We start from the raw sequence: 27,883 nt of genomic DNA on the forward strand, positions 1-27,883 counted from the left end.
TACCCGTCTTGTTCATGCTGTCTACAATCATAGAAATTTCATATTACGCATTTTTGTTGCTTATATCAAGTTGATCACTTATTGAACATGACACAGACTAATTACAATGGTTCATAATACATTAAAATCGCAGTGGTATAAACCTCACAGGGGATGTAAAGATATTTGAACAGTAAAAGCTCATTAATTTGTACTGTACCACTTGGTCCATCTATGCTTCACTGAAGCCTATGTGTAAAGCAGCCCATTAATTCAAACACGAATTGCTTCCGCCATCAATAATTCCAACTATGTGCCACCCTGCCTGGGTGGCCTGGGCACATGACTGACCGAGCAAGGCACCCGTGAAGCTGCGCCGCCGTTTTGGAGACTATGGGGAGCAGTGCGTGAGGTCAGAGGAGGGATTGTCATCCGTCTGCATGGCCTGCAAGACTTGCAACTGACTTAATAATGTTGCTTGTCTGTGGTGATCTCAGTGACTTCATTAGCTTGCTGCATTAGCTTTTCTTGTTGAGCGGTGAATTGCTCCACCAGTGCCAGAACCCAGCGAATCGGGCATATCCCAGTGTTGCTGGCAGTAGTGAAATAAATGAATAGGAGCTTTTGATGATGCTTGCTATGCCAGACTGTTACTAGAACGAGATATTGCCAAAAAGCATACTGTTCCAAACAGCGTGTTTTTTTCCTTCATAAAAAATAACTGTGTTGCAATGATGGAAAATCGAGTAGCGTGCGATCGTCCTACGGGTAGCTTTTCAACAATAACAGCTGCGCACCCTTTGCGCTTGTAAATTGGGGGTGTCACAAGACTGCGTGACCATTTGGTCGAAAAGTGCCAGCCGCAGGATGGTCGAACACGAATCAATTTTCTACCCTTGCGACCCTAAGTTGCCCAGGTTGCCAACCTCTGAACCAATCAGCAGTACATTGGAAGTGTACGGAAGTTTGTCGAGGGCGGCAGCTCTTGTTCTGAGCGTGACCATTTGGGAAAGCTACCTGCAGGTCGTAACTCACGTGCACCAGCGTAAACATGGGCCCTGTTGACCGACTTCTTGATTAAAAATTATAGCCGTTCGCTCCGCGACTTCAGTGCGGACCTCCACTGCACAAGTTATGGATGCACTGAGTGCTACCCACCTCTTCTTCAGTTTTTAAGGTGAAGAGAAGGCCTTCTGCCATGTTCAGGCTTTAGAACAGAGGGCGTTTGCCGTTGCTTTCCAGGAAGCAAATGTAGAAAATGATCTCAGACTTATTTAAACAATAATAAGGGCCATTGGTGCGAGGCGGCTCTGGAGTTTTTCGCTCGCTTCTCTAATGAAGGCATAACAGAAATCAATTCCGCGTTATTCCGTGTGAAGCTATTGTGTTGGCGGAAACCGGCGAAAGCGTTAAACGTTTTATGATAAGCGGTGGCGAATTCTAAAGCACTTTCTTTGAGGCTTTATTGCGGAGCACGTCTGGCCTAGCAACAGCGAAGCGCAAGCGGCACGCAACGATCTGCTGTCGGCCGGCATGCCGGTGGGCGTCACGTCGTTGCAAGGTGACGCCGGCTACGGTGCACTCTAGTCTCGTTTTTGCACCGCAGGCAAACATTGTGATATATAACATTTCAATTTTTTCCCGGTCTCGTGAACCCGGGCACTACCTGAAGGCATTGGCTGCGTGAATGGCAGTGTGACAGTATTTTCGTACCGCGCGTCGCAAATAGTCTTCGAAGAATCAGAGCAGCTGCATTTCTGGCACATCGTCTCAAGAATCGATTTCAAGGTGCATGCGACCCCTAAATAACCCGCAGTGACATGAGCGCATAGTCCATGCCGAAATTCCTCAGGCAGAGCGTGGTCTCGATACGAATTCTCACGGGAAAAGCAGGGGCGCTTTTATAACACATGCGGAAAAATTTTAGTTTTGATAGCAAATGTAGCGGGTGTGTATACTATGTGAATACATTCATTGTCTGAGGTTTCCGGAATATCAAGAAAATCGCGCCACGATGCTGTTTCGAAACTGCCAAAGACCAAAGCTGACAGTTTTGGAAAATAAATGCTGTTCACTAACTATCCGGTCCAATCTATCAATGTTCTGGCCCGATTTGACGACAACAAAACTTCCACGTCAACAAAATTTTTTGCGTGTCCTGTGAATTTCGTTGTAGCGGGATTCGACTGTAAGTGGAACCCACACATCTCCAATGGTGCAACATCATATACACAGCATGCACCACATTCAGGTTGCAGCGAAAGCGGCGCTACTTCCACCACTCAGTGCGGGCAGGTGCATCCTAGTGATTGTTCATGATATTGTCACGTAGTGGTGACTGCAGTCCGGCGAACAGGAACACAGCGAGAATGTCTTCGAAACGAAACTCTTTATTTGGGCTGACTTGCGCCCGCAAAGAACTGAATCACTCGGCGGCGGCGTAGCAACGAGCGTGCTCGGCGGTCGTCGAACAGAATGCCCGCCGCTGTCGGCCGTGCTCTTTTTAAAGCTGATAGCGAACCTTCGAGATAAAGTGTGAAAGGTTCTAGAACTTTCTGGCACAAAGTAGAATCGGCTCCGCCTGGATGCGATCAATCGAGATAATTCTAGGCGCGTCTTGCGTCACAAACGAAGCGATAAAGCGGCGTGCCGGCAGCCTTGAAGCATGAACAAATAAACACAACAAACAAACGCTACAAAGATTCGAGGCATTACTCCCCTCTCAAAGAAGCATCGACTCGATGCTTTAGAACATAATGCGGCTATCAACAATCAAAAACAGATTGGGCAAAAATAAACACTGAATGTGGAAACACGGCGTCCTTTAGCGTGCATTATAGGGCTTTAGGCGTACGACATGGACTACTTCTGGTCGTACGCGGCGTCGCTGGGATGCAGTCATTTGGTCAGGGACGACTTCATAGTCCAATTCACCTAGCCGACGAAGAACCTTGTACGGGCCGAAATAGCGTCGCAAAAGTTTTCGCTCAATCCTCAGCGGCGAATGGGCGTCCAAACTCAGACTCGGTCTCCTGGCTTGTATTCCGCGTTGCGTCTTCGTAGGTTGTAGCGTGTGGCGTCGGTCCGCTGCTGGTCTTTTATCCTTAATCGGGCAAGTCTTCGGGCTTCTGCGCGTTGTAGGTAGGCGGCGACGTCGACGTTATCTTCTTCGGTAACGTTCGGCAGCATGCCGTCCAGCGTGGTCGTGGCCTCTCTGCCATGGACGAGCCTAAAAGGCGTCATCTGGGTGGTCTCCTGCACTGCGGTGCTGTAGGCGAAGACTACGTAAGGCAAGATGACGTCCCAGGTCTTGTGTTCGGCATCGACATACATTGCGAGCATATCGGCGACGGTTTTGTTGAGGCGCTCGGTCAGTCCGTTGGTCTGCAGGTGGTATGCAGTTGTTCTCCGGTGGTTGTGGTGTATGTAAACAGATAGGTAATTCAATTTAATGTCAGCATGTAATTTGTGAACCATGTGCATTTACACACTCATTGATGTTGTAAAGTGATCTATGTGGGTGCATGGAATATGGCTTCAGTTTCTTGTGTTCTGCTAAATTTCTCAATATGTTGGTAATGCTACCTCTAGGCAGCTGGATCTGATGCTTTGTTTATTTCCTTTGCAGCGGTAAGCAGTCCAGGCCCGGCCCGCATAACTTAGCGTTTCCACTCCGTTCAACCAAGTGATGACAAGAAGTTGCCACCAGATCGCACTGTTCCAGTGTACGATCCCTCTGTCACGTTCAGACAATTTCCCTATTTTGGCACCATGGAAGCCCGCACAGATGGGTACACCTATAATGGTAAAAAGGAAGAACCCTCAGCTCCGACGATTACGTCAACACCAGCTGACATAGTATCTTCCAGCAGTCCACTATCTGGCGGTGAACAGGGTCTGGCCTCAATGGCCGAACCTTCCACACTGAATGGCTCTGCTTCAGACAATCATGGTGAGGATGGCCTGTCTGAGGAGCCTATCCGCAAGCGTCGGCGTAGCAGCAATGACAGCACAAATGGTACTGCAACTCCGACCAGTAAAGGCCGCTCCTCACGAGGTGACAAGGTACGAGCCCCAGATAGCGATGCTGCCTGCCCTCGTAAGCGGGGTGGCAATTCAAGTTCGGACACAGAAAGTGGTCCCAGTGAACAGGAGATGGATGGGGACCCTGCAACCCAGGACTCTTATGGCAATGGACATTCGCCTAAGGTGCCACCACTCAAAATTGTGTTGCCTTCAAGTGGCGCAAATAGCCTTGAAGGCTCTGAGCCTGCAGGCAGCACCAACTCCAAGGAGCGCAAAGTTTCCTCGAGCAAGCCTGCCTTGCCTTATGTTGTGAATGCAGCAGAATCCTTGGGGGAGGGCTCTCCTGGTGAGCAGGCTGTAGAAGAGAAGGAGCGGCGGCGAGAGGAAGAGCGCTGCCAGCGGGTCACACGGAGCAGCCACCGAGCAGCCTTGAGCCACGAGGATGAAGTAGAGGATGCGCCTGAGGTGCACCCACGAAAGCGCAAACTGCGAGCCAGGGAAGAGCAGCAGCAGCAGCAGCCACTGCAGCAACAACAGCAGCAGCACCAACAACAGCAGCAGCAACAACAACAGCAACAACAGCAGCAGCAGCAACAACAGCAGCAACAGCAGCAACAACAGCAGCAGCAGCCACTGCTGCAACAGCAGCAGCAACAGCAGCAACAGCCACTGCTACAACAGCAGCAGCAGCAGCAACTGCAGCAGCAACAGCATTCAGGCCTGGCACCGTCGCTAGGGCCCCCACCACTTGTAGAGGAAGTGAGCCAACCTGTGACCAATGGTTTCCAGATGTTCTTGGACATCCGCAAACAAGTGGAGAAGCGGCGCCAGGCCATGTTGGTTGTGCACCCCAAGCCTCCCCAGGGCTTCAAGGACTATCTCCTCAATCGGGGCTCCTACGTGCTAGAAGGAAATCCGTCTTCACGCCTTTCTGTGCCGATGGTAAGGTTACCTCTGTGAAGTGTCTGTTGCAGAGCTGTTTACATTTATATGGTTGTCTGTGCAAGTGAAGAACCTGAAATCTTTGTTTGTGCTTCAGCTTTTCTGGGCAAGGCAAGCATCTCGCGTCTTCAATATTTTTTGTAAGATCATGGGCAGCAGCATTGTATTAGCCTTTTTCCTCTGATTTTGTACCTGTGTAGCACTATTCAAATCAAAGTAATAAATTAAAGAATGGTACTCGCAACACAGCGTTTTAGGATAGTGCTTATAAATAGCAAGGCCTGGAATAGTGTGAGAGCAAATGGTCACTGAAGTCACTGGTGGGCCTGATGGGACCACAACTGAACTCCTGCTCATTTAGTTTCTGTGCATTCAGGTAGCGGGACTGCTCACAGTCATCGCTACATTTGTTTGTCACCGAAAGCTGTTCTTCAGCTGAGAAGCTCGCAGTTAAGTGAAGGAATGTCTTTTACACTGTGTTTGGAATTCTGGCATTGATCGTCACAAATTTTAACACTTGATGTCACAAATTTAGCTTCTACAGTCGAGCCTACCTATAATGGCTGCTGTCAAATTGAGCACTCGCTTATTACGAACAAGGGCGGTGCTACTGTCCAGTAATGCATTAGGGCAGTTTGACTGCGTCTCGGATACAACGAATAACTGTGGCGGCTTAACTTGGTTAGAGCGAAGAGGCACTAATTTGCTCCCGCAGTCAAAAAACCCACACATCCAGTAAGGTTAGAATTTGAAGAGTGTCTCCGAGCCCAGTGACTCCCACCCTTCGGAAATAATGCGGTGGCCTAAAAATGCAATAGGAAAGGCAACAAAATGGCAAAGTTTTACCAAATGGTGCCATCAAAAAGAAATCCGTTGAAAGGTGACACCTGACCTGGTCGTTACCTTTTGCATGAACGTGCTTCTGTGTACGAGGATCAATGGCTGCAACTGTCGGCTGCCCTTTATCATTGGCAAGTCTAGCAAATATTCATACTTTTTGAGGTATTCTTTTGTGCTTTCCAGGCTGAACACGAAGCCCGGAATAATGTGTCACTTTTTGTTGTTATTGTAGGAGCGTGCAACCAAGCATAAGTTTCATGAGGGCAACACACGATTTCCTTGTCAAGCGGTTTGTTGTGTTCAACCATGACATTGCGAAAAAGCTCCTGCTACCCTCTGTGACTTTAGTGACAGTGCTCTTCTCGTCACTGAATGAAAAGTGCAAGATTGAGCCACTGGACATGGGCGGAATTCACGTGCTCGATGTCCTAGCATTGACACTATATACAGTGCGTGCTGATAGCAATTGACACACCAGGCAGTGACATTACAGTTCGGAGTGCATTAGAAATTGCCTCTGTAAAGCAATGGATAATGAGCCAAGAAACGACTGAAGACACTGTTGAACATCCGCTTAATTAGACACTTCTAGATTTGTAACGACGCGTTGTCGATGCACAGATGGCCGGACATGATTTCACTTGGGGTGACTTCATGAGGTGCTAATCAAGACACCGGCATTGCAAAGTGGTACGCTGATAAAGCCATGTGCGCGAAGTCTGAACACTCCATGTCTGCCAAGAATCTGATGATGTTGAGGCCGAGCAAACAACATACATGGACGCGCCACGGCAAAACGCAACCACATGCGTGGCTTGTGCAACCACGTCACAATCCACTCTCGTCGCCACTGCCACAGTGCGAGCCCACTCCCCTACCGCGGCCGAAGAAACCACCATCGGGCTGGCCATTGTTGACTCATGTACGCGCACAGTCCTAAGCGACTCCAAAACAGCGATACAAAATTACTTGGCAGGTTTTATCTGCCACCCCGCTATACGCATCCTTCGAGGCTGAAGTTCCAACCATATGATCAACCTAATCTGGGTACCTGTCCACACGGGAAACTCTGCAAACGAAGGGGTCGACCGACTAGCCCTAGGCCTAACCATCCAAAACACAAAAAACTGAACAATACAATAAGCATTTTCAAAATCAAGTATTTTTTTAACACACAAGGCCATTGCCTTTATCAAATTGTGTCAGGCTTTCTTGACTATATTAGAATCTTGATGATATGAACAGAGTTGATACGAATTTCGGGATGATACGAATTCGCAGAATTCCCTACTAGCACTGCACACATTGTGCAGAATTTTGGATGTTCCAAACTCTCTCCCGCTCCATGACGGATGATGCGAATGCATGAGCTGTGATCACGTCCTTGAGTACTGAACACTGCTTATGCATCACTGATGCCACGATCACTAGTTGTGCTGTACTCGCCATGAGCACTGAGTGGCGGCACGTGGCCTGCACATCACTGACTCCGCAAACGCTAGTCTCGCTGTACGCGCGGGACTAGCGAGTGGCGGCACGATCGCCAATCATGCTGCACGCACTATGAGTAGTGAGCTGTGGTCACGCGGCCGAAAATAAGTCCCATCAGCAATAAACAAATGCATGTGAATGCTTTTCCCATGCTTCTGCATACGGATTTTGTTCATTTTGGATGGTATGAATTTTTTTCGTGACCCCTAGAGGTTCATATCGAAATTCTACTGTATCTACAAAAATGGCCATCGAAAAATTTGAGGAATCGACCTACATGCGGTCCCAGCATATTTGTGGGGTGCGAGACCTATTCATTGGACCTCCGATTGGTGCTTTTAATTGCAGTTGCGTTATTGTGCAGCTGTTGCTTTTCAGCTGTGACTCCATAGACACCTGCTATAGGCATATGCACCCTGCATCAGGTTGCGGAAAGGGGCACCTATCTCCGTGTGTCTTGTGCTAGCTCCCCTTCGTACTTTTGCTATCTCACTTGACTAGTGAATTTCACGCGGAGAAGAGTGGTTGCGACAGCTGCACTCTGCTCAGACTCGTCCCTTGGAAATCAAGGGACCTGCATGCCCTCCAATCAATGCATGCTGCTGTGCCAGTTACTGGCGTGTGCACACCAAAAGTAATGTGGGCGCAGACACCTGGCAGATGCAAATGTATGACTGCCGTGCTCGTGCCTACTCGCGTCTGCCGTCGTGTGCATGCGCAGTCCGGCTCTGGCATACACGCGAGTGTGTTGCCATGTGGCGCATATGCCTGGAAGGTGTCCTTGGGGTTGGGGTTTTGGCTGTGCGCGTGCCGCTGTGTCATCCTGGGATAGGTATAGGGAACTGAAACCATACAAAGCAAGTGTTCCAAAACGTTATTTGCTCAAATACTTGGAGGTTTTGAATACCAAACATTTGGATCGAGTCAAATATTAAATACTTTACTATTCGACCGAATATTTGAAATTATCAAATATTTGCACACCCCTACTGATATCATAACTGTCACTGGGCCAGGTGTTACATGCCTTATGACTGGGTATTTCCAGGTGGTGTTGTTATAGCTTCTTTGCTACTAAAAGATTGCGTTTTAGAAGAGATTGTTTGTTAGATGGAGGCAGGCATATATGATTGGTGGCTTGCTTGCTGAGGAAATGCAATTGTGGAGACATACGTGTGCCTTTCTTTTTTTTTTTCCTCACCTTCCAGATTCCACTGCCACAGTCGCTGAGTGGCTCTCCAATGCGGGACCTATTCCTAGAGCAGGAACGAGAACGGTACAAGCTTAGGTTGCAGCATCTTATTGAACGGGTAAGCCTCCTAAAGTCACTTTAAAGTTATAGATACATGGGTTGTTTTCTCATTATTTTTTTGTTTACTTATTTCAGGAAAAGTTAGTTTTATCAGCTGAGCAGGAAATTTTACGTGTGCATGGGCGAGCCGCCCGTGCAATCCAAAATCAGGCCATACCTCTGTCTGCCTGCAGTATACTCAGGGATGAGGAGATTTACAATGTCCTAAAGCCAGAGCAGGTAAGTTAACATTTATTGTGGTGACCTTCATTGAGGTTGAAGTAACTCTAGGTTGGAAGTTGTGAGGTGTCCTAAAATATGCTGTTGGCTGTAAGAAAAAGGAGTGGTTCTCCTTTGATTACTTTTTTTTTATTGTTGCTACAGGAGCATAAGTGCATTTTACACTCGTGATATGTTTTAATAGTGTGCAACTCTGCATTCAGAGCAAATGTCAGATAATTGCTTTGGTACTCTTATTTAGAAAGGTTTTATTGATAGGCACCTTTGGATCCTAAAACTGGTGCCAAACCGAGAAATGTTCTAATTCCTGCTTGTAGTGGTTTAATGACAGCAGTAGTGCCCGCTTTGAAATTTTTAGATTGAAGAGAAACAGTTGATCGAATATTTGCAAAGGATTTGCCACCAAATATTAAGGCTCATGTAAACTTGACCGCAGCGGTGGCCCAGTCGTTTGAGCATCCACCTTGCATGCGGAAGGTGCGGGGTTCGATCCCCAGTGCCACCAGATACTCACCGATGATACAATGGGTACAAGCTTTCCCCCGGCCTGGTGCTCGGCTTATTCAGGGTGAAACGCTTGGGAAAATGGGTCTCTGACCCCACCTTGAGAAGACAAGAATACCTTGTGCCATGGCGCTCTTTGGCAACAGGTGCCGTTATGCCATAAAAATCTATCATCATCATCATCATGTGGACTTGCTGTTGCATGTTAGAATTTGCTCTCATATGTTCGATAGTGAAGAACTTTCGTCATCGGTGCTCTCTGTTGCGTCAGCATTGCAGAACTGCATAAAAATAAAGCTTTCACCTGAAAAATAAACCTGGTGATAATGAATGGATAGGTTTTTGAATGGGAACAGTGAAAAGGCTGTAGCCTTTCCTTACGACAAGCTTTTGTGAAAAGGCAAAGCTTACCTCTTATTCTACATTCTTGCTGGGAAAAATATGCCGCTTGTATATGTTGAACTGACCTTGCCAAAATAGTTGACCCTAAGGGTTGTGCATGAACAGACCTGTAAGTCACTGCATTTTTTTCTTTCCTTTTTGTGTGGGTTGTTTTAGCTTCTTTTTTTTTTATGGCATAGATGGATGCTCAGTCCGTGAGATGGCGCCCCCTATTCCATTGTTTCATTCTTGGCATGTCAAACCTCTCGCCTCCATCCTGGCATGCCTCAAACATGCCTTGAATAAAGCTCTCGATTGTGTTTAGCGTCCCTCAAAGAGCATGAGAAATTTCATCGTTTCTTTCTCTTTTGCTCTTTTTTTCCCCCTGTTTGCAGGTTTGTGTCAAAAGTCCCGAATCTATTGCAGACAAAAAGGCAAGTGTTAAACCCTGATGTTGTTTTTTAATAAATTGATATTGACTTCTTCAGCCCGGGGGCATTTAGAAAATGTTTCGTTCTTATGCTTTAGGATGATAAAGACAAGAACGTGCGCTCTAGATATAACGGACGTCTCTTCTTGTCGTGGCTGCAGGATGTCGAAGACAAGTGGGAAAAAACAAAGGTATGTCCTTTGTTTACAACCAGTGCCTATGTGTGTGACTGTTACCCCTGAACCTGAATTCTGATATAATGAAGTAGAATGCAGATCAATTATACCACAATCACATATTTTATGGTACATGGCATGGCACAAATTCGGGGGGGGGGGCAGCCTTCTGTCATAAAGCATTGGGTTTTTACATTACGCTAAAAGTGTGATTGGGTGGGAGAAAACACAGGTTACCATGTCCTTTTCGCAATAGCTTGCTGATGGTCTAGTATAGCTGGTGCTGTTCACTACATGACACTTCAGGCTCTGTCATGTGGAGATGAGTACAGAATGCGCAGTGAGAAAATGGAAAATTCAGCGTTTCATGCCTGTGCAAGGTACGAATTTTTTTTTTTGCTATTGGGCAACAGTTAAAGTAGGTGCTTGCAAATGGTGATACAATTGAATCTCGTTATAACGAAGTTGAAGGGGTCCGGCGATTACTTCGTTATAGCCACAGCTTCATTGTAGCCCTTATTGACCAAGCTTCGAAGGGGAATCGTCATTCTTTCGTTATATCTATTACTTCATTATAATCCATTTCGTTATAATGAGGTTCGACTGTATTTGAAGTCGGATTAAATAGTGTCGGAATGTAGCACAAAGGGAGGATTTTTTTTCGTACTTTCAAATTAATGTGTAGGCAAAAAAGCTGGGATAATGAGTTTTGACACCATGTTAAATGTGTATACTGTGTGTCGGACATAGCACTCATTAAGAACATAATTTGCTCTGCTGGGTGAGACAACTTGAGGAATGAAATACTTTGGTCATTCCATGCCAGACTCACCAGACTACGCTCGACCCTGCCAGACTTCATCCAGAGAATTTACGCCTCTTTGTCATACTGTTGAAAGTAATTTCCCTCAATACTTCAGTGGGAAAAATTTCCCATTGATGTGACACTCCTGAATTTTCCAGACAAGTGCAAATCTAGGTCTCAGTAAAATTTACAACAAATTAGTTTTTTTTTTTTGCATGCTCATATTCTTCCTGAACAATTTGGAAGTAGTATACTTTAGTATCGCTCGTGAACAGACTGCCAGCAGAAATGTTGTTTATAATTTTGGGTCTTTACTTTAGCCTGAAAATTACCCCCCCCCCCCCCCCCCCCCTTTTTTTTTTTAGAAAGTGTACTTGCCATTCGTGAGCAATTCAAGGACATGTACTACTTGTAAAAATGTTTAAACTCGAATATAATGGAATAGGTTAGTGAAAAAAGTTGCAAAAATATGCTTTTGCCTCGTATTCAGCCTTAAATTCCATACTGACATGTTCCAAGTAAAAATACAAAATACAGCTCAATGCGTAGGTAATATAATTATTTAGTTAAGCTTTAAAATGGATGTGCGGCTTCTTGAAGCAGGACACGTACATGACGTGAAGGAGCGGGTGTTGTCAGGCGCCTGTTAGATCACCATGAAATGCATGCTCATGACGATCGATGACCCATCGTACTTTCTTATAGTAAACGCTAGTATTTTGTGTGCCCGCAGTTCTAGCTTCTTTTAGAGTTAGCACAGCCACACAGCTAGTATGGGCAGTATGGCAGTGCATGGTTGTTGTGCCATTCTTGCCCACATTGCCATGCGGTAATAGTTACCATAGTTAGCGCGTATTTACCGTACAAAAGAGCTTAAACCTTCTACTGATGATGGCAAAATACGCCCGGCATCCTGCAGTTGTAGTGCCGGCAAGCAAAAAAGTGCGAGCACAGTGCATCTGTTGTGCTGTTTGTTTGAGACGCAAATTTTCGGTCACGAACAAGGTTGGGGCATTTCTGCAGGTAAAAAAACGGTATTCAAGGCAATCTGGAGTTGGCGGGCATAAACAAGACAGCAGCGAATGAAGGGAGTAATTATTAATTAACATCAAGCTCAGGTGAAAATAGTCTAAGTGGCCAGACAGTCAATTCTAGCTGTTATAAACTTCTTTAAACCAGTCTGACCACTTAAGGGGGTACAGACCCGTAGAAAAAAATATCCTGAAAGTTTGACTTTTCCTTTTGCATTTCTGAAAGTATGCTCTTTTCTGCATCTTTTCCATTGCTGCACTTGTTCCTGCATGATATATTTCCCTATAAAGATAAGCTTTGAAAAAGAGGAAGCGAGCGGCCAGGCCCCTTTTTTGGGGAGAGTTTGACCTGTCATTTGAAGCGCAGTTTCATGGCCCGAGCTGAATATTCCTTAGTTCAGTTGGAGTAAAAACATGTCTGGCATCATCTGGGAGCAGGCTCCAAATAATGCCTCTATAGTACCACGCGGATTAAGGATGTCAACAGCAGAATATTTGAAGGTGGCAACATAGCACGGGCAAGGGTTCTAGAGGCCTTTGGACTAATCTGAAGCCGTAACACTTCATTGGGGGAGAGAGGTTGACTGGCGTCAAGTTTGCTCTGCAGACCAAGCAGCACAGCAGGTCTCAAAACAAGCCTAAAACGCCAAACGACTGGTAAAGAAATGCAAAGATGCATTGAGTGATGTCTATGGAGGGTATGCCTTTAAATAATTTGGTCAGCAAATGTTGGGAAAGAGAAAGACGTGTGATGAACTTACTGTTTACTTTAAACTCATCTCAAAACGAGATTTTTTGTTACAATCTTCATTGTTGTTGCATGCAAGTTACATTCATTTTCAGGTAACTGACAAACGCTAGTGTGTGTGATGCAACGTTTGCCGCTGGACAAGCGCGATCAGGCAACGGGAGCTGTTAAACTGAGTTCCTGGGGAAATATCACACGTGCTTGCCTGTGCAGCAGGCAGTGCACATTTAGGGTTAAAATCGGCAGCCTTAGCAAAATGAGAATGCAGCAGCTTCTGCCGTCATGATTGGATCGTAGCTGGTGCACTTCTTGCGAAAGACCATCAGTGCCGTAGCTTTGTCCGCCTGCTGCCCATAGAAGCGCATATCATCGCTGCTCTGCTCTCTCTTCTCTCTGCCTTTGCTCTGCTCTGTCTTCTCTTGTTCCCTCCCACCTCTCGAGAGCCCAAAGTCGACACATTTGGCATGCTTCCTAAATATTTAATGGCAGTTATTTGCCTAATAGAGCACATGCATTGCACAGCCCTTATCTCATATGCACACAAAGGCATTTTGCCGTACCAGTGGAGCATCCAGCACAGTCGAGTTCTGAGGTGTGTTGTCCTAGTGAAGGTTAATACAGTAGACTCCCATCAAGACCACTTCTTGGATAAGATTGGCAATGTGAAAGCACTTGGTTGGTTTCCCATAGGGGTCAATGTAAAAAAATGCATTTAGCAGGAACTGCTTCGCGTGCACTTCGGTGACGGAATTTGCAGAACGGTGGTGGAAAAGGCAGGGCGATCTCGGTACCGCGCGCATCACTTGCCATGTGTTACCTCCAGCGGATGAATGGCACTTACGCGTGGAATACACCCACTCTTTGGCTTGGGGCTTCCGATGTAGGTGCCAAATTTTTAACTCATATGGCACCGCAACACGCATTCTCGCAGCACGGAGATGGTGAGATATGAGTACCACGAGGACATTACCTCTGGCAGATGGAAAGTCACATGGTGCACCTGCTCGTAGAATTGTTAGCAGCTATGCTGTGGAAGGTGTGTCTACCGACACATCTACTGAACTGGGCACTTATGGTGTACCTGGCGACTGAGGGAAAGCCATAAGTAAAAGTGACTCAAATATCTGTCTCTACAGAAGAGAGAGAAATGTAAACAGTGAAAAAATAAAACTAGACCAGTGCTGTTTTCAAGTAGGATTCTGTGAGCTTGTTCTGTGCCCTCACTCTTCAACTCACTTTGTGTACAGTGCAATAAATGACGCATTTGCAATGATCCTCTTGCTGAAAGCCCATTTTGTTCACAATTTTCATGTAGCTTATATTTGGATGGGCCTAGCATGCTCGCATATCTTTTTTGGGGGCACTTCTGTTTAGATGAACTTCTGATAAAACAAATGCATTTTCGTGGTTCCTTCAAGTTCGTCTACTGTGATCAAATTTGCTCTATGCCACACGTTTAGCGTAGTGCTCATTGACAATAGCAGGTAGCCACGATGGACCTGGATGGAGGCTTTTAGTGCAAAAGCACGTCTAGCTGCACCCCCTGGTTTCAGCAGTGTGTGTCTGTGCGAAGCCTCTGAGTAGCAGGTGTAACTGGCTCACCAGGTCAGTGGACACCTCAGTCGCTCTGTGAGTAGGCAGTGGCGTCCACCTACAAATTGAGGCAGTTATGCGCCTTCCTCTTCCCGAAACAAGCGGAAAGTTTAGACTCTGTTGGTTTTGAGGAAAGGAAGGGCACTTAACTGGCGTGCTGGGTCAGTGAAGACCTCAGTCATACTTTGTGGTACCATCGGGGACAAAAGTGGTATACTCTACGCAGCGGAGGCCAGAGCAACGGAAAACTAGCATTTTGGCGAGCTAAAGCACGAAACATTGAAACGAGCCAAATGACATGCCTGCTAATAATAAAGGTCACTCATTGGCTGTCTCAATCCCAGATGCTGCCTGTAGATGGCGTTGAAACGTAGTTTTCCGTTGCTCCCGCTCCCGCCGCATGGAGTATACCACTTTTGTTCCCGATGGTGCATGCCAATGATGTCCACCTGCAAAAAAACTGCTTTCGCACAATATTTCATGTATAGCAATGTTAAACCGCCTGCCATTTTTTTTTTTGTGAGCACCCAATCTCTGGGCTTGCCCAAATACCTAGGTTTTGTCCCTTGGTAACATCTTATTTTCTGCTTGAGCTGCTTCTGTTGCACCTTAGCCCTGAGGTCTGGGTGTAGCGTATCCAACACAGGTTTTAGCTTTCTCACATAGTCGCAGTATTCATTTGATGAATTTTATTTATTTTAAATGCGATTTTAAGAACTATCTAAGTCTAATGGAATGAAGACATTTGCTGCACAATAAGTGTTCATTGGCTGCAGTGTCTTCATTAAAATTTTGGCTGGCAAATGCAAGAATCCAAACAGAGAAACCAGTCTGAATGGAACATTGGTCAGCATTACTCCACTCAATGTTGTCCTATGCCAACTTTTAAAACCTCATGTGTTTGTATAAGTAATCCTGCAAAGCGGCACCTTGCCTGTTTATCTGCATATTTTTTTTTTGTACATCCTGTACAACATGTACAGGATGTGTTACAAGGCGATAAGCTCCTAGAAATGGCCCTCATCTTAGGTTTATTTTCTGGTAAAAAAAAAACACAAATTAAATGTTCAGAAATCAACATGCTTGCTATAAACTTGTCATGCTTAAAGGGCAACTCTGTTGTTTTTTGTTTTCTTTTTCCCTGTACAGATTTTACTGAAACTTGTACTCTACGTTTTTGGCAGTCTTATGATTGTGTGTGCCAAATTTCATAGCTGGGACATGTTTTGTTGCAGCACAAATAAGTTTTAAAATTTACTATTTTGTGACATCAGTCTCAGTTTGCATGCTAAGGGCAAAATTTCAAGCTTGTTTTTGGTCATTTCAGATGAATAACAATCCAAGCTGTCGCTCACAGTTGCCAGTTTAGCCAATTGACGTTCACATGTTACGTTTTGCAATAGTGTCCATGATGTCACCTTTTGGTCGAACCACAGTTTGTTTCCTGATTTTTGCTGTTTTGAAATACCGTGTATACTTGCGTAAATTTCACCCGCGAATAATTTGCATACCCCCAACGTTTTACCCAGATTTTGGAAAAGAAATTTCTGCCCGTATATTTCGTGCTAAGCTACACCAGACGACCAGCATATACACGGGTGTGTTCAAGGCAGGCTTGGGAAGATCGGCGCAGCCGCTTAGCCGTGTGCGGTTGAGAAAGGTGCGAGTGGTGAGGGCACGAATTGTGCGCCATTTAGCCGGCTCGCTCATGATGATGGTAGATTTCATGGACGAACATTTTCGCACGCGTCCGAATTCAAAACTACTGAATTGGTTGCTGTTCAGTTGGCCGCTAGTCAGCCAGGCCGCACGCAAGGGTGCCGTTTTATCAACCATTATCTTGTTTGCCTCCCACTGCTGGCTTCACGATTTTATCGTTGCTTGTTCATTGCTTTGAGTGCTCGCGCACTGTCATGCTATCCTGCAGGGAAGTAGATAATGTGGAGGGGGCGGGGTCTGCATATAGGCGGCAATAGACCTTATGCAAAATTGCTGCCATCTGTCGGATAAAAGAAGAACCAGTGGAAAGCCGCCATGTTGGAGGATGACAGAAGCTCGTTCCGCCTCTGCTCTCTGGATTTAGCCGTGCCCTGCGTTAGCTTCCTTACTGCTGTGCTGGCTCGAAAATCTTATTTTCTGTCACTTGAGCCTGTAAACATAACTGAATGGTCAGTCGACCTGTTTCTGCTGCCCAAGTTTCCAAGTGACTTCGCAGACACTTACTACGCGTCCAAAACACTTTCCGAACGCCACCGGGTACGGAGCTACAAGTTTTGAAGCGAAAAGCTTCCCTAGGCTAGTCAACACCGGGTCTGGCATGCGCCGTGATCAATTAGCCACATCTGTGCGTGCGCGAGTTCACCGCGTCACGTCACTGGAGAGGTGCACATGGTCGGCGGAGCCGCGCTCGGCGGCGGCTCCGCCGGTCGACCTTCGCCGTCGTTCGTGCGCTCTGCGCGTGTTTACCGAGTGTGCATCGGCGCGCGCTCGGCTTCCTCCTATGACGCTCACCGGAGCTTTTCGCTTATATCCAGACTTAACCTAAGCTAAGCCATAGCCAATTTTTTTCACGGAGTCCTACGTCAGTTTGCAGACGCTGAACACCAAGAAATGTACGAAGCGGCTAAAAATGTGCGCATTTCGGTCTAGTTTGAGTCAGTTTTTATTTGGTTGGATACTTTTTGCGAACGGGCGTGCCGCTTGAATAGCTGTTGTTGTGGTAGCATTTTCTGTGTGTTGCGTCGGCACCGAAAGCAAACGATAGTAAACCTCACGCTTATGTTGGTAGTGTCGAAAAAAGTGGCCTCTCAACATGCGACGCTTTTCATTTTCCTTGAAAAGCTCATACATGATTTGTTAGTTTGCCCTACTGCTCTAGTGCCCAGAGCCCCTAGTTTGCCCTAGTGCCCTAGACAGAGAAAGAAAACACGTTATTATTATTACCGGGCACATAGACCCCTAGGTCCCCGCACGACCCCACTACACAATTGTTTACGATTTTTGGACTATCGCCATTAAAAAACACGCCCATGAATGCAGCAGTGTCTATGGTTTTACCACGACGAGCAAGCAGTTGTGCACTGAGGTTTTTGGAGAATTCTACACACGTTATGCATTCCCGCTACTAGTTGGAACTATGGTACCGCTTGAGCGGCTTCCCTTACGGTCCTTTCTTTTTTTTTTTTTTACACAACACACGGTTTCGTGGAAACCAGTCACTTGAGTGAAATTGCTACATGCATACAATCCATCGCTCCACAAAATAGGCACCTTTCCCTGGTCTAACAGAAACGATTGACTGACTTGCAGTGCACAAACGTTCCGTGCCACGGGCACTTGACCCTTGCTGGTGTTTCCGTCGAAACAAATATTCGCACTTAAAACTAACGCGTGTAACCGCTGCGGCGGATAACGTTAGGAGCGACGGTTCTCACAAAGCACGACCCGTACCACTGAACAGCTGATCACGATTACTCTCTTGCGAGGCCGATAATCGCAGCACTTCACGGGCAATCGCAGGAGAAAAACTACTATTGTGTGATATTTTCTTCGTGCCTACAAAGCTTATTTCTAATTTCATTTGCTACATGGCGATAACGAAATGTGTTTCGCGATGTCTCGACATGTAGCGACGGTTCTGCAACATTTGTGCCGTGGATGTCGGGGATCACAGTCCAAAGATAGAAATGCGCTCAAATCAAGCGCTCTTACCTTTTTTCCCTGGGCGTCTTTGTGACCCTTCTGCGTACAGCAAGGCACCAAGCAATATGTGGGCATATTGGGGGACGGTGAAACTCGAGCGCGCGCGACGAGCGTGTACGAGTACGCGCTGTGAATCCGGCGGCTATCCTCCAACATGGCGGATCGCGCGTGGCGACCGCTAGATGGCAGTGCATTTCGCATAAGGTCTATATACAGTATACAGGGTGTGCACGCTAACTTTAGCCAAGGGTTAAAAAATGAAACATTCGAGGTAGGCCAGGGAAACCACTTACTTACGTCTACCAACCGGCTTGTGCATCGTAGGCAATTTTTTGTTTTGCAATTAATTAATTAGCAATTAAGATAATTTTTCTAAATGCGTAAATATTGACTTTAGACAGAAAATGTGAATAGAAAAGTTGGAGAGCACCTTCAGAAACCCCCATTCCTTTTTTTTTGCGGTAAAGAAAACCTCACGTGTATCTTTTTTCCGAGCTCCAAAGAAAGCCCGCGAAGTACAAAAAAAATCACGTGACTAGTGCATTTGCGCGCCACAATTGTGCTGCTCTCAAACGTGGTTTGAGTGAACGAAATCGGCTGCTGGCAAGGTGCGACGACCTCAATGAGCCGGCAGGCCGATATGTCAACGGTGGTTGCGGCCCCCACGCGAGCCAGCCTGCAAGCGTGACTGTGCAAATTGCAGCGAACGCACCGGGCATTGGGAGCTATGACATGGCCAAAGGTGACAAACACAAATTCGACGAGTTTTATTCGCCACTGAGAGGCACTTGCCTATCTTCTCTGCCTCTCAGTGGCGAATAAAACTCGTCAAATTTGTGTTTGTCACCTTTGGCCATGTCATAGCTCACAATGCCCGGCGCGTTCGCTGCAACTTTCACCGTCACGCTTGCAGACTGGCTCGCGCGGGGGCTGCAACCACCGTTGACATATCGGCCTGCCGGCTCATTGAGGTCGTCGCACCTTGCCAGCAGCTGATTTCGTTCACTCAAACCACGTTTGAGAGCAGCACAATCGCGGCGCACGAATGCGCTAGTTATGTGATTTTTTTTTTGTATTTCGCGGGCTTTCTTTGGAGCTCGGAAAAAAGATACATGTGAGGTTTTCTTTACCGCAAATAGATGGAATGGGGGTTTCTGAAGGTCCTCCCCAATTTTTCTATTCACATTTTCTGTCTAAAGTCAATATTTACGCATTTAGAAAAATTATCTTAATTGCTAATTAATTAATTGCAACGCAAAAAATTGCCTATGATGCACAAGCGGGTTGGTAGATGTAAGTGGTTTCCCTGGCCTACCTCAAATATTTCATTTTTTAACCCTTGGCTAAAGTTAGCGTGTATTGCGCATTATGTCCTTTGCGCAATTTTTTGGGTCGTGTTCAGAAAATTTTCCTTACGCTGCTCGCATGCTTTTGAGGGTCCCTCGAAACTACTCCATACAGCACCCAACGCCCTGAAGGCCACATGCTCGTGTCATTGTCGCCAATGTGTACATGCTTGAGCGCGATCAGCGGTTTGTTCTGCAGCCTGCAGCTGCCTTTCTTTCGCACCTATGGAGCTCGCAAAAGGACGCAGATGCACGCGATGCAGCAGAGAGTCCTCATAGAAATTGGGAGAGGGGTGATGAGGTGGCCTGCACTTCCACCGTGACCGCTTATCTGTTGACTTAAGGTTTTCGGTTTCTGGCCGCGTTTCCGGTCTTTGGAAGTGGCGCTCTAATTGGTCGGATTGCAAAGACATAGAAGTGATGTCGTGGTCGCCGTCACCTTTGTCGCTGCCGTCATCATGTGGACTAAGTAATCCTTGGCATTCTGCCTTGTTCTGTGTTTTGGATGCGGTTACATTTTCTTTTTTTTTATTATTAGAAGCTCTTTCCTTGGGAAGCATTCGCTCCTTTCAAAGTTCGTTCTGTGGCTGAAAGAGTGAGCAGCATGCTGCCAGCCAGAAGTACACTTGTCATTTATCCCTGCAGCCAGGTGAAGTCATTCCGACACAGACAAGGTGACTAGACAAAGACATATTTCCGATTGCTTAAGAGAGGCAAGTGTATGTGTCTGTTCCTCTGCCTCCATCTTACTAACAAGCAGTGGGAGAGAGCTGTCCAACTCTCACCCTGACTGGGAGCTAAGCTGATTGAACGGGCGAAGACAACAGCAAAATCTGCCGGTTGCCTGGACTGAGGACTCCACTCACAACACTTGTCTTTGCATAAAAGCTTTTTTCCTCCTCCTCTTTTATTTGATTTTTCTACAGCCTAGATTTTAGAAATAAAACCTTTAAATTCAGTATTTGTCCTTTGGTTCCTCCTTCACTCAACATTTTCTCACGGTGATAGCGTTCTGAACTGTAACAGTTGTACTATGCACTACCATTTGTGATTTAATTACTCATACATCAACTGCTCTTACTCACAGCATGTGGGAGGTGCAAGGTTTTATCCCCCAGTACCGCCATCGTTATTGTCATGCTTTTACTAGCAAACTAGCTAAGGTAAACTATACATGGCTTTTGACCGCACGAGGGTGCCATGTATATCACCGGAAAAGTGTGTGCACGCACACACACTAAACAAAATTTGTGTTCTGGAAGAATAAACAAAAAATTACTAAATTAAAAAAAAAATAAAAGTCCACCTGTTACTATAACGACATATGATGAACACTTTTGAAAGAAAAAACATGCACATAACATATAAATACAGTAGTGTAGAACATAGGGCTAGTTGGTAGTTGGTCATCATGTAATGCAGCGCGCATAGCAAGATGGGCACAAGGAAGAAACAAGAGGACGAATGCGATCATGTTCTTCCTGTTGTTTCGTCGTCTCCCGTCTTGTACACTGTGTTACGTAATGAACATCAATGTAGTATTTTAATGCGTTAAGGTCACGCGGTGGGATACACCGATAATGGCAAGCTCTTCACTGAAAGATGTCGCTTCAGTGCTGAATTCTTGTATATGAGGCAAGATCTCTCTATTTCCATCATAATCTCGTGACACAGTTTAGCCACTTGTTGGTCTCTTCATAGATATTGAGAGCACCCTCTCAATTACTGTGCACCAACAAAGATGAGTTTCAAAAACTTCCAGCAGCTACGTGTACCTTTAATTAAATGAACATTTACTTCTCTCTGTGCCTCTTGATTACACAATGCTTCAGTTTTTGCTGAATGTAACTTAAGTAGGTTGCTGCACCACTGTTGTCAAATTGCATGCACGTTCCTCAATTGCCACCAAAACTTGCCATGTTGCACAATGTAACTGTGTGGCCTCACAAAAATTCAGTGGCCATGGATTCAATGGACATTGAGAGTGCCTGTTTGACAAAGGTAAAAGTCAAGATCTACAATGCAGAGGATTAAAACTTTCATCATTCCTCTTCATCTACAGGACTTGCAGTAATTGGTGGTAATTATCTTGAACAATGCCCTTTTCCTGCCCGTGCAGGGTTTTCACTTATCAGGAGTGCTTTGTTGAGTCAATGGGCAGCCAGTCAACAAAAGCACAAAACCTTGAGTGCCTTTATCCACAAGTATCAGTAGGTTGTGAGTTGTATGTCACTGACCTCTTGCTTGTTTTGCAGAAAGTGTCCATGTACTGTTATAATTTTTTTTTCTAGATTATCTTATTGTACCCTTGTCTAGGGCGCTACAGCTCTGAGTGGTTTTCAAAAGTTTTTGGTGCTACAAATAAGGGGGAGGGGGTAGGGTACTTTGATTCATTTAGAGTTACTATGGCAGTCTGCAAAAGTTACCACTGTTGCCACTGTTTCAGAAGCATAGTTGACTAAAAGCAAACCGTTCATTTAGCCCCTTCAGGTGCAAATTATGATGCAGTGGAGGGAACATTTTTCATTTAAGATTTTTATGAGGAACATGCCAACATTGTGCAGAAAAAAACTCCCAACATTCTCTGATCATTGTTTATGCAATTTCTGTCAGGTCCTGATGTACAAATTGTGAGTCAGCAATATTTTCATTGTCTCAATTGCATATCTTTTGACTCATTCCTGTCATAAGTTATGTAAACAAATCGACAGGTTTCAGTCACTTGAAAGTGGTTATGCTTGCAACACGAACGAAAATCGACAAGTCAGTGGAGCCATTCATTAAAGAAAGAAAAAGAAAAACTGATTCCTGAATTCACTTTACATGCCTAACTTAGTATTTTTGTACACGAGATTTCTCATACTTATGCAATGGATATTGTGCCTTGTATAGACCTTTTCATTGTTTGTAGCTTGATGAGCGTTTGTGTGTTAGACTGTGCTGTGCTTGCACAGTAGATGCATGTATGAAATCTGCCAGTGAGAATGCTTCTGGCACAGCCCAGTGGAAATATGGCTGCGGCCAAAAAGACAAATGTGAAAAGGTCTGTAGACAAGCTTCGATAGTGTCCAGGATGCATCCACATGTGTAGACGCAGTGCTTGAAAGGGATCTCGCTTGCTACGCCGCATCAGTAGCAGTCATTTATATGTAGGGGTTGGACTTTTTGGCTTTTATTTTTTAAATTTTAAGAATGAATTTTTTCTTTTTGTTTTCAAATATTATTTCTAGTAGAAAAACTGCTCATCTTCTTTCGACAATATTGTGGTATCCTTTATGCACCAAGTGACACAGTTTATCTGGTGTGCTTGTTAAACACGTACAAGCAGATATGGCCGTACTTAGGGTTGCGCTAGCAGAAACAGTTACATTGTGGTGGTTAAGTGATCGGGCCATGACCTAAAAATGTATGTGTAAGTTTATTTCTCAACATGTCACAAAAATAAATAAAAAGAAACGAAAGCTAAACACAGGATAGCAGAACATGCAAAGCTGCAGCATATGTGGGCGCTCCTGCTATCGCTTTATGGCTCCTGCTATCGCTTTATGGAAACCAATTCTAGCCTACACAATTGCGAAAAGAAAAAAAAACGGATGACATGAACAAAAGCCTCGGAGCTAGCTTGTGTCTTGTGGTGCAACCCGCATGGTGCATCTTGCAGCCTAGTTTCGTTTTCGCACCTGCAGTTTGCGACAGGTTTGGACCCATCCCACAGCTTGCTGTGCAGTGAAATTTATGTACAAGTGCTAAGCTGTTTACGCCCAGTTAAGGTTAGCGCGTTAAAGGCAGCATTATACAATCGGTGCTATGCCTGCAGGCATCATGAGGAGCAGGTAAAAATGGTCCCGCTCGCGTTGTAGCTCACAAGGGACGGCTTTATGTTTTAGGAGGTGTCTCATTGCATTTTGTCAGCAGTGTGGTGCACCATTGGTGCCCTGTCGCTCCAGCACAGAGCAGCCGCGAGGAGTGTGTTGTGCGGTGCACAAGCGTAGAAACTAGCTTGTGGTAGCGTGACCTAAGGAAATGCCGATTGCTGCCTGATGGCATAGTTTTAAAAGTTTCAATGGGAAGGTTTCTATATATTTGAATTTTGGCACGAGAACCATTAGAGATAAGCGGTGACAAAGGCACCTGTTGAAGTTTGTGTCAAGTGAATAACTCGACCTCACTGATATTTTGAGACATGCAAGTTCAAATTGATCAAGGTTTGCATATTTGTGCTTGAAGTTTCTCTAAATTTATTATATTTGTGCTCCACAGCCACTCTAGAACGCAATAGTTGTGCTTTATTGCTGCTCCAGAATGCATATTTTTCTTCTCCAAAACCCACGTTGGCTGCTACATTGGCTGTCCCATCCCTGGTACTGTTTCCGACGGCAGCTAGTGCATCAACAATTTTAGTTAGAAAGTTACATGTAAGCATTCAGAATAGAATTAGCGGTAATTGTATGGTTAGCATAGGTTTTCTTGCTCATGCTATCTTTAAGCTGTGTTGAAAGAAAAAGCTTGCTGTAAATTTGTATCCCTGTGCTTAGAACGCCCACAGGAAGTAAAAGAATAACCATATCAGTTATTCAGATGGATCCACCTAGCCCACCTAGGTGGGATTATTTCAGTATTTATAGACTATTCAGCTCATGGCAACATCGCTGTACATTCCTACATTACGATGCAAACTTCTGAGGTCTTATACTGGTACGACAGGTGGATTCTTGCAATTTTTCTTGTATCACACATCTTTGCTAAACACTGTGATTGCATTTTGCTTAGTGGAGGTCTTGGAAGAAAGTGGTATTGAGAAAGAGAATAAACTTTAATTTGTAGATAACGGTTGTTTGTATTATGGGTGGTTCCCCCCATTGGTGGTTGTCACAGAGTGCACTCACAAGATCACCCTCCGTTGAGCCTCGAGCGATGTGCTGGTGAGCTCCGCCTCCCAGAAAGCACAGTTGGGTTTGGGGATGAGTTTAGCCCCAGGGGGGTTCTGGCAGGTTCATGTGAGGAGGTAAAGGGTTGGGGTGCCACTGCAGGATAGCAACAACCTTGGTATTTGGATTGAGGAGGTAGAGATTGCTGTCGAAGTTGATTTGTAGCATGCTGTTTATGGAAACGTCTATCCTGTAGGGAGTTTTGTGTGTGGGGAGGTAGATGGTTCTTCCTTTCCAAAGTGTAGAATGTCTTCAAAGGTGTCGATGTGGTGTTCCTTGTGTTCACGGTCTAGGTTCGACCGCTGGTCTCATGAGGCTTAGCCAGTGAGGTTCGGACCATCACATTAATGGGACACTGAGGACAAATAGAACTTGGCCAGTATCAGTGGGATACTGTGTTCTGAAAGCAAAGAAATTACTTTCACCAAAAACAAAGCTCTTATAATCTAGAAAGGGCGAAAAAAGAAATGCAGGTGACTCCATCAGTGGCAGATTTCGCAAGTAAAATTCTGCGTCGACATCAATATGTGGTCGCAGATCCCAGAGGCTATGGTGTAGTGCCATTTACTTGAAAAAGGTGGTAGCCCATCCTTTTGTCAATGGCATCACAGTGTAAATCGACTGGTGGGAAGATGTTTAAATCTATTTTTGTCGGCAATAAATGCATCTTTTGCTGCCATTCAAATGCTAGCATAGCCAGAAGGAGCCAGAGAATCAATTTCTACTGAGCACAGTATTTGAATAGAGTTCTCAGTTTCCTTTTTAACCAAGAACTAAGACGTGTCCATGTGTCCAGACGCATACCAATGAGGTTTCTGTTGCTTGTCCGTGGGGAAGTGTTGCAACATGCGTTCATACCATTAGTGGAGTAACTCCAACATATAGGAATGTTCTGCAGGAAGTTTGTGTGTTGTAACAGTAGTGGTTGGTGTTGGGCTGTGTGAAAAGTGGAATATGTTGTGTGTCACCCTGTTGCACATCAACCTACAGTCTCACTCCAGGGCCTGCACATTTTGTGCCTTAAATCTACTTTGACCCCTTAACAGACAGTGACAAGCATGGCAGAAGCTGACAAGTCATTTTTGGCTGTTGATGAGTCGAGCTTGTCGTGTGGTTTGTGGCACTCTTTGTCTGGTTTACAGCAAGTAGGCCTTGTCCAATGCTTTTTTTTTTTTTTTTTTCAGGTGACATTACGGGTTCTGAAAGATCATTTTGGTGCATGTTTCTTTTATAAAAATGTCTGTCAAGACGTGAAGCTTTTTCACAGCATCTTAACTCGCTTTGTTGCATAGCTGTGGTGAGCTCTAGTGTACAAATTTGCCCATGCAGGCAGCATACAGCTTGGCTTCAAAAGTTTTTATTTATAGAAGCGTGCTGTGGCTCTGTGATACAATATTGAATGTTGATGACAATTGCATAACTGTTTTAATTGGAGTACTTTTGCTTCTATCAACTTATTAACATGCTAATGCTTAATTTGTGATGTAGAACTAGAACCTTAGTGCTTTCTTTACTTGTGAGCTTCTCTAGCAAATTGCACTGAAAGCATGAGCTTTGCAGAAAATGATTTTCTGGCATGCTTAGTAAACATTCAGAAGTTTTTGTTTGGGTTCCACATTTTTATACTCTTTGTTCCATAGCCATAGAAAGGCCCATGTCTCGTGAATCTGTTCATGGGTTGGGTTTTTGCAGCGTTGTTATGGCCGTATATTCCGTCTACATGTTACACGTTGTTTTTCGAAGAGTAGCCTGCCATGTCTTGTTACTCATTTTATTGTTATGCTTCACTGATACAGTCACTTTCATTGCAACATGAAGCAGTTTCTAGTTTTGTCTTTTGTTAGGTTTTTAATTCAAGGGTGACCTTTGTCAACTTTGAAGGTGGAAGTTTTGTCAAGCCTTATGAGACATATCGGAAATTGCAGTTTAGGAAGTAAATAGTACAAGGTTTCTTTGCCAACCTCTGTAGCAAATTAACTGTGTTCTTTTGTAACTCATGGCTTTCTTTCATTGCATTGCTATATCTCTAAAAATTTTATTTGTTCTGCTTCTTAGACAGATGGAAAGAAATGGTACCTCAACACTTTATTTATGAATTATATTGTTTTGTCATGGCACAGGAGAAGATGTTACTGCGGCAGCACAATGAAGCGGAAAGCTTGCATGCTGTGCAGAAGTTGGACTGGGAGTGGAAGCTCAAAGAACTCGGCCTTTGTGAAGTCAAGGCAACACCCGTCATTGATGACATTTGCGTGCCCAGTGTGCATGTTAGTGACGAGTTTGATGTGCTGCCTGCATGACATAGCCTACCAGTGAAGACATGCTTGGGGGACTGCTCTGAAGATGTGTGTGAAGCCAAGAACTGTATGGACGTTTTCTACACGGTGTTAGTATTGATGAATATGGGTAATTGTTGGTGTTGCAGCACCACATGCTGGTTCACAAGACCTTACAATTTTTTAATGAGCATTCTGGAAGTGCATGGTCACCAGCCTGATAGGAACCATTTTTGCCAGGTGCAGTGGTGTGGTACTGAAAACGTCAGTGCCCTTGCAGTATGCCCTCTGCCCTCATCCTTCCGAAGAATTATGCAGGGTTTCACAAAATTTTTTTACAGTGGCAATTAAAGCATACTGCGGGTACATAAAGGTTGGAATTTACCACAAGAATTGCACTGGTTTGCTGAAAGAACGGTTTAACACAGGCATTCCCCTTTTGCCTGTTAAGGAAACTTGTGATATTTGTTTGAAGTCCTTTCCGTAATGGTTGGTCATAGCCATCGGAGCCCGGTTTTAAATTACCTGTAACGCGGTTTTACAGTGCCAGACGTGGTAGTTCAAATGGACATTTTATTTTGCATCTTCGATGTCGCGCTGTGGAAGTCACTCAGCATGTCAACTTGTTACCCTATGGGATCTTGCATGATGCCGTAGTTTTAAAGAAGTGATTTCCTTTGCAGATAAGGCAGCATTGCTGCCTTTTTAATATGCGATGTGCCCGTCGACGTTTCGAGTGTTTATAATTGTTTATATGATACGGCGGCATTGAAAGTGTTCATCCCCGTATTTAGACATTTTTTTAATGGCATGTGTAAATAAACATTCTCACAGTATGCCGGGTCTGTCTGTCTGCTGCGCTCAATGTGGTGCGCGCTGGGCATTTTTATTAGTTTTTTTTTTTTCAGCCCACACTAATTTATGTCTGTGAAAACTGCCTTACGGCATGTGTGTGAACGTTGGCTAAACCGAACTTGCAGCTTTGTGTCAGTCTCCAGCATGTCGCATTGGTTATAAAGGGTGTTAAGCATTGCTAGTGTTCGTTAGCCGTGCTGGCGGATGTGTTGTGTCGCTGTCTGTGCTTGCTCTCAACAGTAGAAAACTTCGGAAAACTACACTGGGCCATAGAGGAACCCGAGCTCGCTGCGACGAAA

The 27,883-nt window shown here is 45.1% G+C and overlaps 2 protein-coding genes across 5 annotated transcripts in view; both read left to right on the forward strand.

The window, feature by feature from the left end:
- LOC149350453 (uncharacterized) overlaps window positions 1-3,747 on the forward strand; it is a 30,454-nt gene extending 26,707 nt beyond the window's left edge. For all 3 annotated transcript variants that reach the window (XM_089579491.1, XM_089579492.1, XM_089579493.1), the window contains one exon: window positions 3,608-3,747. Coding sequence is in view for 1 of the 3 variants with exons in the window: in XM_089579492.1 (XP_089435618.1) it covers window positions 3,608-3,642 (35 nt within the window). In the remaining 2 variants the exon portion in view is untranslated. The remainder of the gene's footprint in view (window positions 1-3,607) is intronic.
- Window positions 3,748-3,750: 3 nt separating this feature from the next.
- LOC149350454 (uncharacterized) lies at window positions 3,751-27,565 on the forward strand. 2 transcript variants are annotated; one of them, XM_089579485.1, is made up of 6 exons: window positions 3,751-4,947; window positions 8,487-8,588; window positions 8,666-8,809; window positions 10,090-10,128; window positions 10,223-10,315; window positions 26,574-27,565. In XM_089579485.1, the coding sequence occupies exons 1-6, from the start codon at window positions 3,751-3,753 to the stop codon at window positions 26,751-26,753; spliced, it is 1,755 nt and encodes a 584-aa protein (XP_089435611.1). In that variant the 3' UTR covers window positions 26,754-27,565. The 2 variants fall into 2 exon arrangements, with proteins under 2 accessions (XP_089435611.1, XP_089435610.1); XM_089579484.1 differs by lacking the exon at window positions 8,666-8,809.
- The last annotated feature ends 318 nt before the right edge of the window (window positions 27,566-27,883 follow it).

The sequence above is a fragment of the Amblyomma mixtum genome, chromosome 3 (assembly GCF_055824585.1).
Source record: "Amblyomma mixtum isolate Tamu chromosome 3, ASM5582458v1, whole genome shotgun sequence".
Lineage (NCBI taxonomy): Eukaryota > Metazoa > Arthropoda > Arachnida > Ixodida > Ixodidae > Amblyomma > Amblyomma mixtum.